Source organism: Oncorhynchus tshawytscha, linkage group LG02 (genome assembly GCF_018296145.1).
Source record: "Oncorhynchus tshawytscha isolate Ot180627B linkage group LG02, Otsh_v2.0, whole genome shotgun sequence".
NCBI classification, from domain to species: domain Eukaryota; kingdom Metazoa; phylum Chordata; class Actinopteri; order Salmoniformes; family Salmonidae; genus Oncorhynchus; species Oncorhynchus tshawytscha.
In genome coordinates this window covers 40,753,476-40,769,143 of record NC_056430.1, presented here as the reverse complement: position 1 = coordinate 40,769,143, position 15,668 = coordinate 40,753,476, and the positions used below count along the sequence as shown (strand labels likewise).

The 15,668-nt window shown below is 41.4% G+C and overlaps 1 protein-coding gene across 2 annotated transcripts in view; it reads right to left on the bottom strand.

Moving 5' to 3' along the window:
• Positions 1-176: 176 nt before the first annotated feature.
• celf4 (CUGBP, Elav-like family member 4) overlaps positions 177-15,668 on the bottom strand; it is a 110,388-nt gene continuing 94,896 nt past the window's right edge. For both annotated transcript variants that reach the window (XM_042298755.1, XM_042298760.1), the window contains exons 9-14: positions 13,855-13,959; positions 12,971-13,033; positions 12,658-12,738; positions 11,372-11,515; positions 8,329-8,522; positions 177-6,448 (exon numbers count right to left, since the gene is read on the bottom strand). In XM_042298755.1, coding sequence (XP_042154689.1) covers positions 8,395-8,522; positions 11,372-11,515; positions 12,658-12,738; positions 12,971-13,033; positions 13,855-13,959 — 521 coding nt within the window. In that variant the 3' untranslated portion in view covers positions 177-6,448; positions 8,329-8,394. The remainder of the gene's footprint in view (positions 6,449-8,328; positions 8,523-11,371; positions 11,516-12,657; positions 12,739-12,970; positions 13,034-13,854; positions 13,960-15,668) is intronic.

Sequence of the window (15,668 nt, the reverse complement as noted above, 5' to 3'; positions counted from 1 at the left end):
TAGTTCGTGACCACCTTGGTCACATTATCTCAGAACTGAAGGATTACAAGAACTGGGTCATATTCATTATTTTTAATATGAAATGCAATACATTTTATAACGTTTGCTGCCTAATGAATACGACCCTGGTCGAGGCGCTGTTAGAATATGCAGTAAGTTTGAGTCACAACACGGTGTATTCTAGACTGTGCTTTATTATTGGGCTAAGCTGAGACGCATCATTCATTAAAATTACAAAATAGTCCAGGGATCAGAGAATGGTGCAGTCTGGAGAGATGAGGGCGGGAGCCTAAAGCGCACTAACCAATGAGAAGCCTACCTCATCAGACAAGGTAAAACGCTACACGCAACATTCAATTCCCCATCCCCTTCGTGTGCTGAAGTCTTCAGAATACTTTTGAATCCATTGAAGAAGTAGAATGTAGGAATAACCCCATGATAACAGCATTGAAGGTAGACCACATGATCGGAAATTGAGTAACTGAATATTTGATGAAATAGTGCAGTTTTTGATAGGTATTTTACCCTTGATAGAACTGAACACTTGTACAACATCAGAGCTCTATAGGATGTTACAAAAACAGATATGATAATTGAGACAAAATAAACAACATTTCTCTGATTAATACAGAACTCTTAACACTTCAGAATAAGGGACACATTGTATGTGGGATTTCTAAGTAATTATCACTAATCAGCTAATTATGGTTTCAAGTCCTACATTAGCAGCCATGTTTAGCAAGAGAGGGAATTCCTCTCATGGATAGACATATTTTAGCAACCTTGTCCTAAGGAGAAGTGGTAAATATTAACCTAATGTTTATCCCATGTTTCCAAGAGCTTAGATGGTCAACAACAGAGCAGTTATGAAACAGAATGACAAAACAGCGAAGGTGCATTCAAATTGTTGAACACAATCACAGCTAACAAGGTTTTTATTTTATTCTGGAAAGGTTTCATTTGTATTTTAATTTTGAAACATGAAATTACCATGTCATTGCAACCTATACGCTACCACATTTAGCTGAATTTGGAACTTGTATGTAGAAGTTCACAAAAAATACTGCAATTTGAATGCACTTTGTAGCTTTAATCATCTAGATAGATTGAACAGTTGAGGTGCATTTAAATATTAAGAGCGGGGAAGTGAAATGTAAAACAGTTCAGAAAACAGCAGCATAACGCTTTAAAAGAACAGTAGAGCTCTGATATTGAATAAAACAATCACAAATGGAAAAAAGAACAACAGATAAACCTCTGAGAAAACGTAACAAAACAAACTTGGCGAATATGAGCATAATCTCCATTTCTCAAAGAACTGTTGCAAGTTGTGATCCTGTAGACAATAAGTGGTCAACAATGTACCACAATGTAGGCCTATACATGAATATAAAAAACTATTTGGTCACATACCAACTCATAGAAAAATAATGCCATGAAATCATGCATATCATTTGTAAACAGAAGAAATAAATAAATAAATACATAAATAAATAAATGAAAGAAACCCAAAACACTTGTATAAAAAGGCCAATGCATGTCTATGCTCTAATTGAGTTCAATGCTCTCCCTGACTGTTTTCTGGTTAAATGCCTAGGTCAGGTCATACAGTTGTACCATATTCCTATGGACTCTTTTTTTATTTTTTTATTTTTTAAAACCTGGTTTCATTGATTATTATATGTTTTCGTTCATCTTTTTGAAGTAATTAAAGTTTTGTTTTATTCAGTCCTTGTAGATAGAAGTAAAAGTCCTATAAAATATGCAAACCTATGTACAGAGGAAAACAGAGCAACAAAAACATTTACAGTATATTCATTGGTTTATGTATATATTTATATATATTTATATTCAAACTTCTGCTCTGTTTCTCATTGTTTTTGAACTACTATGTTTTTTTTCTCAATTTATATGTAAACAGTTGCAGCTGAAAGTTATAGCATGTGAAATAGATGCTCAATTCCAGTCATTCCTCTCCCTCTGCCTTCATTCACTCAATTGGAAAGCATTGGGAAAGGTGTAAGACATTCACTAATAGCTCTATAGCCTATTTGAAAGGCTAAGGGAGTTTCCACCATATTGCTGACACCAATCCAGTACTCTCAGGCCTTGGAATGCAGGTTAAAGTAGGCAGAGAGAGGGGTGCAAGCAGGGAAATAAACCTAAACACGGAACAAAATGGAGAGCGAGGGATGAATTTCATTGGGAAAGTGTGACTGAGAGCGTGAGCTGAGTGAAAGGTGGCATTGGGAGAAGTTAAGGGGACTTTGAGCAGTTCTGAACCAGTTCCAACCGCCATTTTTGTATACAGAGAGCCTTGTGGATGGCGCAACATCAAATGCTGTGCACTCCGTGAAAGCTCTGGTTGTCCCGCTTCACATACTGCTCTCTGCTCTCATCTGAGATGCAGTATGTAAAATCTGACACCTGATTTGCATAGGGAGTGACACGTCACATTTTCTGGCCTATCCAAACAAAGGGTCGATTTCCTCTGGCTGTGAAACTCTCAGCTCCACTTACAATATGGTATATGAAACAGGGGAGCCTCGCGATTTACAGCAAAAGCATAATCATCTCGCTGTGGTATTCTCGGATTTAAGAGCTCTCAACATGAACAAATACAAAATTATTTTGTAGAATTGAAACAAGACCACTTTGTCTTGGGTCACAGCACGTTGTGCGTCTTTGTGCTTAAAGCTGAAGTTGTAACGATTTAACAGGCATTTCAATGGAGTCTCTGAGTCGTTCAGAGGACACTGGGCAGAAAATTGTTGTCAGTTATTTGAAATGGTGCCAGTTTTGTAGTCACGAAGTATGATCAGCTATAAGACAGGTGAATTATTATATTAAGTTGTTTATTATTTGATTGCTACCATATTTAGAAAGTATGGCATGCCCTATTCTCCCACTTTTATTGAATAGGACACATATTCTGTATGATTTTTTAAAATATATTTCTATCATATTTGTACTGTGTACTTGAGCTTGTGTCCTCAAGAGTGACAACACCTCAGCAATTTAAAACTACTTTTACCCGGAAAGGGTAAAAGAATAAGCATTACTATGTATTGTTCATGGCCCTCTCTTGATAAATAATTACTTTTGGATATGTCTATTTAGGCAGAAATCTAGATTTTTACATTACATTTAACTGGTTTGGGGAGACACATTGACGTGACTTAGAAGCCGAATCCGAACTTAAGCATAACCTTGAATTTCAAGTAAATCATAAATTGGTTGATGTCAATGGGAAATTTGTGCAACAAGAAACCGATCTCAAGATAGGGTGGACCTTTGATAAATAATGGGGAGAGTCATTTCAGAACTTTCCTTGACAAACCCAGAGAAAGAAGGGGGTGTAAAGGAGTGTTAATGACATCTTTAGGCCTGTTTGCATTGCGGTAGACTGGGTGAGACACAGACCTTGTAGCAGGGATGCAATTGAGGCTAAATCCAGGTAAACACAGTTTTGATATGATGCATAGCACATAGAAATAGATTGAATAGAACGGTCTCGGAACCTCTAACCCTAGCAATTTGACTGGTAAACTCATGGGTACATTCACAATGGCTGGCTGGTATTGGGATGCAATCATTTCCATAGTAATGTAGAATGTTAATTCAAATGATGTTAACTGATGTGGCTCATGCAATGGAATGTATTTCAGTTGAGTTAAATCAGCAAATCATACATATTTTAGCACATATTTTACTTCCGGCTTTGCTCCTACGTCTAAAATATACAGGTTAAGACCACGATGTCACATCTGGGACCAGTGCCGTTGCTAACTACCAGCGCCGTTGCTAACTACCAGTGCCGTTGCTAACTACCAGCGCCGTTGCTAACTACCAGTGCCATTTCTAACTGGTATAGCTGGTCCCATTGTTGCAAAGAGTTATGGTTTTTTAGAATCCCATAGAGGTTAACGTTTGTCATCTTCAACCTGGCTTTGCACTTATCGCCATAGCCGCCAGTCCACCCATTATGCCAACATTGACTTGAATGGGGATGTATGTTCTAGTCATTCTATTTCTATAGCATAGCAGTTATGCACCTAGTTCGCTAAATTAGCACTGTTAGCATTGCCGTTGGGAACAGCCTGGCGGTCTCGACCGGCGTTCAGTGTTTACCACCTTTTATTTAACATTACATCCCTGTCTGTTAGTAAAGGTTGGACGCAGGCACTAGGGGAATGGTCTGGTGAGGAACAGTTAGAGAGAGCTCCATACAACAATAGCTGAATTGGCGCTGGCTGTACACATTACAAAACACTTCCTGGTTCCTTTGTGTTTAGTAGTCAAACCACTTCCTAGGTCTGCAATGTGTTAACATGAAATTTCACCTATAAGTTATAACCATACAATACGCAATGTCAGACCAAAGCCAGTGGAACCAAGCCTCAAGGGTTCTTATACTTGCACAGCATTTCCAAGTGCTCCCTTTATTTCGGTACCTGTACTAGCAGAATATATAATACCCACTTTGATTTAAAATGTAATGACAAATACACATCACAATGAGTCTGTGACTGTCAGAGTACTTGATGCTAATTTCCATGTGTGAGAGGACCACGGTGAATCATCTGAAAGATTTGTTAGCTTTGACATGCTTTACTGCTAAAGCTCTATGGAGATGTGAAACGACATGATGGAATGCGACTGCAGTTTTGACATCATCGTAGCGCGTTGGCTGCTTGCAGTAATGTTTTGAAAGCACAGTGCTTGATGGCAGATTCTGCAGGTGACAAGGCACACCTTGTGTTGACAGCCCATACGCTACATGCACTTACTTACTGAATGCAATTAAGAGAGAGAAAAGGTCACGGTATTCATCCATTTTGGTTCAAATGTCAAAGAGAATGTTGTTTTTACGTGTTAAGTTTGTGTAGAGTGTACTTTGAAGCTGAAAAGTTATGTTTGGAATCAAGTCAAAGATCTTTGTCCTACCTCTAAAATTAATTTAGCCTGATTCTCTTTAAGCCTGCTACTGAGAAGTGGCTTTTTTTTGCATTTTTTAAAATGGTATGTACACGTACATACAGTGTATGTGAATCTTCACACATATATTCAGGAATATGTGTGTATCAGCATATATAGTTTATTAGAGAGAGGAATGCCTGCAGTTCTGGGAGCTGCCAGATTTGCGCCTCTTCCCAAGCAGAGCAGTTTTTCAAACTCCAGCTAAAATCTACAAAAAAATGACAGCTCATCATAGTCGATAGCTGTTCTATATACAGACACACATAAAATATGTGCATATACTGTAAATACATATATTGGTTTGATTAATATCTATTTATCCATATATACTGTATATATGTATATATATGAATACATTAGCTTGAATGCGTGTTATACATATACATATATATGTACTGCAAATATAAACAAGTTCATGTATTTCAAACATTTTTGATGTTCTTTTAACTATGAGGTTAGGATGTCAAGTTAGAAAAGGTAAGGCTGCAGTATGGAACAACCCTTCCCATGCACACTCCATCCCATCCCCCAAGAGAAAATGAGAAGAGGGGAAAAAAATAAACATTTTGAATAGTTAATTGTAAACTAGCGAAGTGAGCGACCCCATTGGTCATCTGAAATAGTGTTGCCTGTATTCAAAAAGCATAACAGCAATATATATGTATATATACATATATTGTATATATATTCTAAATGTACACATCTTTTAAATGCAACTCTTTAATCGATTAACAAAGATTAAAAGAGATGCAGTGGTCCGAGTATATTAATAGAGCTACAAGTCCTCAGCAATAAAAATGTTTGGTCTTTTGGTCCCTAAAACAACTAAGGAATGACAGGTAAGACTCCCTGGAGACCGTTGCTATGGCTCTCCTTGGCAACGGTATCCCCTGGAAACCGACAGGCACTCCAAGCTAAAGATGGCCATCCCGAATCAAAGTGAGTTTGGGTCATGAAATATCGCATTCCCTACAAAGTTCTCTCCTCCTAGTCCTGTAAAAGTGTTCTTTAAAAAGTTATTTCCCCATACCCAACAACTTTACATAGATATCTCCTATGGCATTCCCCCCATAAAGTATTTTTTAAAAGTTTGTTTAGTTCTTGGAACTCTTGGCATCCATACTTCCTCCATCTCTGTTCCGTGTTTTGTTTTTTTTCTTCTTCTTTTATAATACTTCCCTTGTGGTCCTGTAAGGTAGCTGTCATTCAGGCAGGTTTAGGGAGAGAGAAAGAGAGGAGGGGAGGCGATAAAGAGAGTAAGCGTCCTGGAGCTACCCAGGTTTGCATGAGTTCTCTCTGAGGTCCAAAAGGTACATCCAACAGAGGTGTCCATTACTTGGTCATTTAATTTGTTCATGTTCAGCCCAGTATATGATCCAGTTTCATACCAGCCTCAAATAATTCCTGTGGTCTTTCAGTTCAATGACGTTGTTCATTTAATCAACATGTGTTCCAGCTCAATAAAAACCTGGAAAGTAAGAATATGGTCCTTTATTCATTGCTAACAATAAAATCACCTTGATCTATTTGCCCTAGCAAAACATATTTTCACATAGTCAAATAAAATATATTCTTATTTGTGTGTGTGTGTGTGTATATATATATATATATATATATATATATATATGTATACACTGCTCAAAAAAATAAAGGGAACACTAAAATAACACATCCTAGATCTGAATGAATGAAATATTCTTGTTAAATACTTTTTTCTTGACATAGTTGAATGTGCTGACAACAAAATCACACAAAAATTGTCAATGGAAATCAAATTTATCAACCCATGGAGGTCTGGATTTGGAGTCACACTCAAAATTAAAGTGGAAAACCACACTATAGGCTGATCCAACTTTGATGTAATGTCCTTAAAACAAGTCAAAATGAGGCTCAGTATTGTGTGTGGCCTCCACGTGCCTGTATGACCTCCCTACAACACCTGGGCATGCTCCTGATGAGGTGGAGGATGGTCTCCTGAGGGATCTCCTCCCAGACCTGGACTAAAGCATCCGCCAACTCCTGGACAGTCTGTGGTGCAACATGGCGTTGGTGGATGGAGCGAGACATGATGTCCCAGATGTGCTCAATTGGATTCAGGTCTGGGGAACGGGCGGGCCAGTCCATAGCATCAATGCCTTCCTCTTGCAGGAACTGCTGACACACTCCAGCCACATGAGGTCTAGCATTGTCTTGCATTAGGAGGAACCCAGGGCCAACCGCACCAGCATATGGTCTCACAAGGGGTCTGAGGATCTCATCTCGGTACCTAATGGCAGTCAGGCTACCTCTGGCGAGCACATGGAGGGCTGTGCGGCCCCCCAAAGAAATGCCACCCAACACCATGACGGACGCACCGCCAAACCGGTCATGCTGGAGGATGTTGCAGGCAGCAGAACGTTCTCCACGGCGTCTCCAGACTCTGTCACGTGCTCAGTGTGAACCTGCTTTCATCTGTGAAGAGCACAGGGCGCCAGTGGCGAATTTGCCAATCTTGATGTTCTCTGGCAAATGCCAAACGTTCTGCACGGTGTTGGGCTGTAAGCACAACCCCCACCTGTGGACGTTGGGCCCTCATACCACCCTCATGGAGTCTGTTTCTGACCGTTTGAGCAGACACATGCACATTTGTGGCCTGCTGGAGGTCATTTTGCAGGCTCTGGCAGTGCTCCTCATTGCACAAAGGCGGAGGTAGTGGTCCTGCTGCTGGGTTGTTGCCCTCCTACGGCCTCCTCCACATCTCCTGATGTACTGGCCTGTCTCCTGGTAGCGCCTCCATGCTCTGGACACTACGCTGACAGACACAGCAAACCTTCTTGCCACAGCTCACATTGATGTCCCATCCTGGATGAGCTGCACTACCTGAGCCACTTGTGTGGGTTGTAGACTCCGTCTCATGCTACCACTAGAGTGAAAGCACCGCCAGCATTCAAAAGAGACCAAAACATCAACCAGGAAGCATAGGAACTGAGAAGTGGTCTGTGGTCCCCACCTGCAGAACCACTCCTTTATTGGGGGTGTCTTGCTAATTGCCTATAATTTCCACCTGTTGTCTATACCATTTGCACAACAGCATGTGAAATGTTTGTCAATCAGTGTTGCTTCCTAAGGGGACAGTTTGATTTCACAGAAGTGTGATTGACTTGGAGTTACATTGTGTTGTTTAAGTGTTCCCTTTATTTTTTTGAGCAGTGTATATTTATACATCAACAAATATAAATATATACACAAATGTAAATAAATACATTAAACTATATATATATATATATATATATATATATACAGAATATAAATGTGTGTTAAACATATTTTCTATAATTTAGGGGTCTAATTGCAGGTGACTCCTCTCACCTGTGTTGCCCTGTGTGCAGTGACTGCCATATCCCTCAGGGCAGGGGTGGCTGATAGGGGGAGGGGCTAGTAGGGGCGGTTGGCGTCCTTCGGCCTCTTGAGCTGCACCTTGAGTCTCTTCATGCCGATCTGAAAGCCGTTCATTGACTGGATGGCAGCATGGGCACTACCTGGGTTATCGAAGCTCACAAACCCTGGGGGATGGGCCGCACAAAGAGCAAGAGAGAAAGGGAGACGGAGAGAGAGAAAAATGGAAAGAGAGGAAGATGGAAATATCGTGGAAGAGAGAGAGAGGGGACGAGGTTAGGTAAGTGCAAGACCAAAGAGAGGACATGAGTGACAGTTGAAGTTTTATGAAAGGAAAGCGTGAGATGGAAGGAAAACAAGATACAGGCAAGGGTAAGGATGAGGGGAGGGATATGAGAAAAGTTACTTCAGATTTCAAGTCGGTGACAGACAGTTCAACATGATTCTTACATTTTCCCACATTTGCAACACACAAAGAATACACTGACTTAAATGAATACTTAATCATACTGTTATCTATAAAGCACATTTCCTGCCATAGCCATTCAGCTTATTACACTTTAAAAACATGCCTTAACACTTCACTTCAATTGCAGTTCTCTTATAATATTATCGCATGAACATCTTAACATATAATGCATGTTAAAGTTACTGTACATTAGACACAGTTTGACACATCAAATGCCCACATCAATAACAAGCCTAACGACATGCAATAGAAACACAACACCAGGTCACTCAAATCAAGGGAAGAAACCATAGAATTAGAACAGACCGAACAGATACCTCTCGTCAAAACGACACTTAAATATTTGTCGGACTCTCAATAACCCGAAATAACATCACCTAGAGGGTGCAAGAATAAATACCAATTGAATTCTGCCTCTGTTAAAAGGCCCATGAAAGTTATTCATAAATATTACTGTGTTATACCCAATTATACTATTTTGATTCCGGATATTGTAAATCTATGGTAAAGACTACTTCTCAATGAAAGATATGAACTAGTCCTATCATGATTATCACCATAGAGGGAGTGTTTATGGGTTAACACTTTACTAGTGCTCTGCATCCATATATATGTCATAAGCCTGTCATTAGCATATGACATCTGTTATAAGCAGTCATTATACGTCCTTTTATGCTGCAATACATTCCTGGTAGCTTTCAGTGATATGCCAATTAACCATGGCAGTTACACTTCCTATGGATACCTTCTTCATAATGCATTATAAAGCATTTTGCATATCTCATAAGGCTTTATATATATATATATAAATATATATATATATATATATATATATATATATATATATATATATATATGCCTATAATGCCTATAAAGCATTATGAAGAGGGTATTCATAGGAAGTGTTACGACCATGCTTATTTCTCAGCTAGCTGATGTACTAGTCTAAATTATTAGTGTCATGTATCATATTGTAGCAACCATTTGGCGACTTATTTTCAGATATCTTCTAAACTACCCACAAGCACTATTTCTCAACATCATATGGAGAATCTACTCTACGTTAGCAAGCTCGAGGTGGCTAATGTTAGCCACTAGCTATGCAGACTGAGTGTTGGCAGTGGTGAGCTACAATCCACCAATCACGAAGAGGTGTGGTGTAAACAACCAATCAGATTCCCCACATGTGGGGGATACCTGTTTTTTGTGAAATATGCTACGAGAGTTTTTCAACCTTGGTTTAGTACTAGTGTGCTACAGTAGCTGACTGACTGCTGTTGTGATAATTTCCATCTGCCTGGAACCTTCCTCCAATCTCCGTCTTAATCTTGACTCTTCCCTCGTCTCCTGTGCCCATTCCTGCCTCTGGATTATAGCCTCTGGAATCAATCTATTTTGGATTTACCACAATATATCCCCATTGGAAACGGCCTCTCCTTCTGAACCTCCTCTCTCCTTGACTCTTCTTTGGTAGCTAACTCAGCCATCAATCTGTAAGTCTCCGCTCTCTCTACTTTATATCTGCTGTCTTTTTTGATGTTGTGTTCTGTGGGTTTCCTGCCTGTTCTCGACTAGTTGGTGTTGTTATCTGTCTTACTACTCAGCGTTGTCGACCGTGGAGGTTGGCTAGCCAGGCTAGTTATCTGGCTAGGCTAGCTATGCAGGCTAAAATAACAACCTTTATCTGGCTGGCTTGCTGGCTAAAATAACTGCATTTACCGGTAACATTATTTGATAACTGGTTAGATGGGGGTATGTATTTAAAAACCTTGGTTTACTTTAATGTAGCTGTTAGCAAGGTGTTGATAGCAACTGGCTGACTCATGCAGTGCTAATGTAACGTTACCAGGCTGGTAGGGTTATTGTTAGCAGGCTAATTGGCTAGCAACCTGGTAAGCTGATTTGTAACAATTTATTCATAAAGTATTTGCTTGTAAGACGGCTGGATCCTCCATATTACGCCACACCACACAAAAACATTTTCCGGCATGACTTAGGTATTCTTCGGAATTCTGATCGGTTTATGTAGCTAATAACTGGAAAAATAGAAAAGTTAGGTGTAACTTTGCATTGGGACTTTTGATGTGTATACTAATGCAAATCCATTTGTTACATGTGGTTAAGTTTATGCTACCTACCCTTTGGTTCGGACCTCTTGGTGTAATAATTAAGCTGTTGACTTGATCCCCCCCCGAATTCACTACAATATGTTGTCATAACCTGACATAAAACATTATGACAACTTATAACATTGGATCTGTCATACTATTGAGAGTGAGGACCTCTTCATGATGCAGTTACAGGTGTTACCCACCGCGACATGCATTACATTTATCTGTAACAGAAGACCCACAAGGCACATTCACCCCCCATCCCACCCGCCAGGGCCCCCAATTTTCAAGCAACTCCGGAATTTACTATTTCTCTTTTCAATGTTTTCAAAAAAGGTTGCGTCTGCAGTAAAGAAAGTAATTAGTGAAAGAATAATAATAAGGATAATAATGAAGAATAAATCATCTTTACAGGTGTTTTATCATTTTTACCCACCAAAGCATTTACTTTGGTTTGTCGCCCGATCCACAAACACTTTGGAGGAGATGACATTACCGAAAGGCAGGAACATCTGCATCAGCTCGCCATCCCCAAACTCCTGAGGGAGGTGGTAGATGAACAGGTTACAGCCCTCCGGCCCTGCACATAGAGAGGAGAGGGGGTGGAGAGAGGAGGGGAGGGGAAGGGTGGGATGGGGGAAGAGAAATGAGTGGGAGAGTGGGAGGGTATGGGGAGAGATTGAGAGAGGGGTAGGAGGAGAGGGAAGGGGTAGAGAGGGAGAGAGCGAGAGATGAAAGGGGTGGGAACGAGGCGGAAGAACGGGACAGGGTGGGACAGGGAGAGTGGGGGAGAGAGAGTGTGTGTGGCGTGAAAGCAAAGGAGTGATACAGGTGGTGGTATAGAGGGGGAAGGCAAGAGAGAAACAAAAGGAAGGAAGAGTTTTCGGACCAACCAACATGATGAAGCAACTGAACTGATACACAACATCAGAATATACACAGAATATACACTGATACACAGAATATGTAGAACAATTTCTGATCTCAGATGATGGCCATGTCTCAAATGGCAACCCATTCCCTATACAGTGCACTACTTTTGACCAGGGCACTACTTTGTTCCATAGGGCTCTGGTCAAAAGTTGTGCACTGTGAAGGGAATAGCGTGACATTTGGGATGTATTTTTAATGCCCATACATTTCATCTACTCTCCACAGGGGGGAGCCAGAGTCCCAAGCCTGAGTCATCAAGCACACAGGTCAATGAGTTCTCCCTCCACGGGCTGATTCTAGCCAGTCTACCGGTGTGCTTCTCTGTCTCACTTGTTTTCTCTGGCTTTCTTCCAGGGCAAAAATGAACTGTTAAATGCAGTGGGTGGCTGTCCTATTGCCTCTGAATATAGAACACTGTCTATTTCCCAACGATTCTACATGTTGAATCACCACCAGCAGGTGATCTACTGCAGACGTCCGACATTCGAGTTATGGTATGTCCTTTCCTTGTGTCCTTTCCTAGGTGATGACTGCTCTTCACATCAGTGTGGATGAAGGAAAGAACACAAGGAAAGGAAGCTATTGAGGTGCACACCTCATATAAAATTGAGGCAGATTAGCATGGAAATGCAGGTATGTCAGGCAATGCTTATTAATGCACCATGAAAGACTGGTCATTTGCTAGCAATGTACGAGCCCGGAGACAAGCAAAACATACCAGCCACTTTAACACAGAATTCTATAAGATTGGTATAGGCCAGGGCTGGCGTATGTGTGTGTACGCCTCACCTTCTCTCTGTTGTTGTGGGATGATGGGAGGAGGCTGGGGAAAGGCCTGGCTGATCTGGCCATATGCAGCAGGGTAGGCTGCTAAGACACACACACAAGCAGATCAGATAACACTCAAAGGCTGGAGAGCGCGTGCACACACACCTACACCCACTCTCACTCTATGCACAGAAATATGTACACAAACACACACCAATTGATTAAATAACAGGCTCAGACACCTACATATCACATTATGTATGTACGCACGCATGCACGCACGGACGCACGCACACGCACACACACACACACATACCATGTGAAACTGACAGACCTGCATACTGCTGGACTCCTGTGTAAGCCTGCTGTAAGTGGTCTGCTGCAGTGGGACTCTGAGCTGTTGAGTCGGAGAGAGAGAGGAAGAGAGAGAGGCGGTGGAGAAAGCGAGAAATAGAGAGAGAGGACGAGAAGAGCAGGAAAAAAACAGTAAGGATGGGAAGAGGCAATAAAAAAGGAGGGAAATAGACAGGGGGAGAGATATAAAGTGGTTAGAGAGAGACTAAGAATACTAGTAAAACGAGGAATTTGAACTTAACTCCTGTCTCTCACCATGTCCCCTCGAACGACTGAGCAAAAAGGACGGCGTCTGAGACTGACTACATTTCTACACACACACACACACACACACACACACACCAGTTTGAATGGGCAGATTGAGCACTGAAGCACACCAAGGATAATGTAGATCCACCACCTCCACACAAAACTCCTGGCTTTCCTTCCCCAAAACCACAGGCATTACAGCACATCCCTGTGTGGTGCACATTTTTGGACCAAACAACATTACAGATACAGTACACAGAGACTTGGAAACATTACAGCTAAATAATAACCAACACCAATACCATGCTCCTACACACACCACACACTCGTCACAACCAAGCTGTCACTCACATGCATGAAACACACACCCACATTTCCATCATGAAACACCACACATACAAACACACACACAATCATTATACAGCACATATACGCAAACACACTCTCACACACACCATACCACACTACCATCACCACCAAAACCATGTGAACACACCGACCAATTAACACTAAGACTAAACAGGATCGTTCTGATTGAAAGAATTGGGGGAAGGGCAGGCAGAATGGGTACCATTCTGATAGAAAGAAAGGGGAGAGGACGGGGGTAATGGGTACCTTCAGAGAGAGAAGAGAGGAAGCAGCCACCCTGAACCCCAAAACAACTCCGATGAGCCAAGCTGTTTTTTTCAGAGTCCTCTCTAAAAACCACCTCCTGCAACACTGGAAAGAGATTGGAGAAAGAAGCATTTCCTCCCCTCTTCACAAACCCAAGGAAGTCGACACACGTACTGGCTAACATTGGAATATGACACAAGTGCATACTATACATAAGCAACCTTTTATAGTTTATAACCTTTTCTAAACACCTTTCTTACCATTCATAACACAGCTGTTTGTTTAATTGTCCTTTTTCAAGACCCGTCGACTACACAAACAAGTTTTTCTACAGAGCCAGCCCTCCTGACAAGAATCCGTCATCAAGCCCCTATGAAAGGATGGGAAGTAATTGGAGCAAAATGGATCTCCTGCACAAATTACCCTCAGTCACAGATTTGCTCCAAAGCCACATCCTCTTTACACGTAAGTAGTTACAATGGCCTTTGGGGACTCAGGTCTATTAGAACTTACCTGGTGTTCTACCCAGACTCATATTTATCAATGTTACATTAAATGAGTAAAATTGGGGAATATATTATGTAACATATATGATATACTGTCGTCTCTGGATCTACCAGCATACCACCCTGCATCCCACTGCTGGCTTGCCTTTGAAGCTAAGCAGGGTTGGCCCCTCGATGGGAGACCAGATGCTGCTGGAAGTGGTGTTGGAGGGCCAATAGGAGGCACCCTTTCCTCTGATCTAAAATAATAATAATATATACAGTGGGGAGAACAAGTATTTGATACACTGCCAATTTTGCAGGTTTTCCTACTTACAAAGCATGTAGAGGTCTGTAATTCTTATCATAGGTACACTTCAACTGTGAGAGACGGAATCTAAAACACAAATCCATAAAATCACATTGTATGATTTTTAAGTAATTAATTTGCATTTTATTGCATGACATAAGTATTTGATCACCTACCAACCAGTAAGAATTCCAGCTCTCACAGACCTGTTAGTTTGTCTTTAAGAAGCCCTCCTGTTCCCCACTCATTACCTGTATTAACTGCACATGTTTGAACTCATTACCTGTATAAAAGACACCTGTCCACACACTCAATCAAACAGACTCCAACCTCTCCACAATAGCCAAGCCCAGAGAGCTGTGTAAGGACATCAGGGATAAAATTGTAGACCTGCACAAGGCTGGGATGGGCTACAGGACAATAGGCAAGCAGCTTGGTGAGAAGGCAACAACTGTTGGCGCAATTATTAGAAAATGGAAGAAGTTCAAGTTGACGGTCAATCACCCTCGGTCTGGGGCTCCATGCAAGATCTCACCTCGTGGGGCATCAATGATCATGAGGAAGGTGAGGGATCAGCCCAGAACTACACGGCAGGACCTGGTCAATGACCTGAAGAGAGCTGGGACCACAGTCTCAAAGAAAACCATTAGTAACACACTACGCCGTCATGGATTAAAATCCTGAGCAGGTCCCCCTGCTCAAGCCAGCGCATGTCCAGGCCCGTCTGAAGTTTGCCAATGACCATCTGGATGATCCAGAGGAGGAATGGGAGAAAGTCATGTGGTCTGATGAGACAAAAATAGAGCTTTTTGGTGTAAAGTCCACTCGCCGTGTTTGGAGGAAGAAGAAGGATGAGTACAACCCCAAGAACACCATCCCAACCGTGAAGCATGGAGGTGGAAACATCATTCTTTGGGGATGCTTTTCTGCAACGGGGACAGGACGACTGCACCGTATTGAGGGGAGGATGGATGGGGCCATGTATCGTGAGATCTTGGCCAACAACCTCCTTCCTTCAG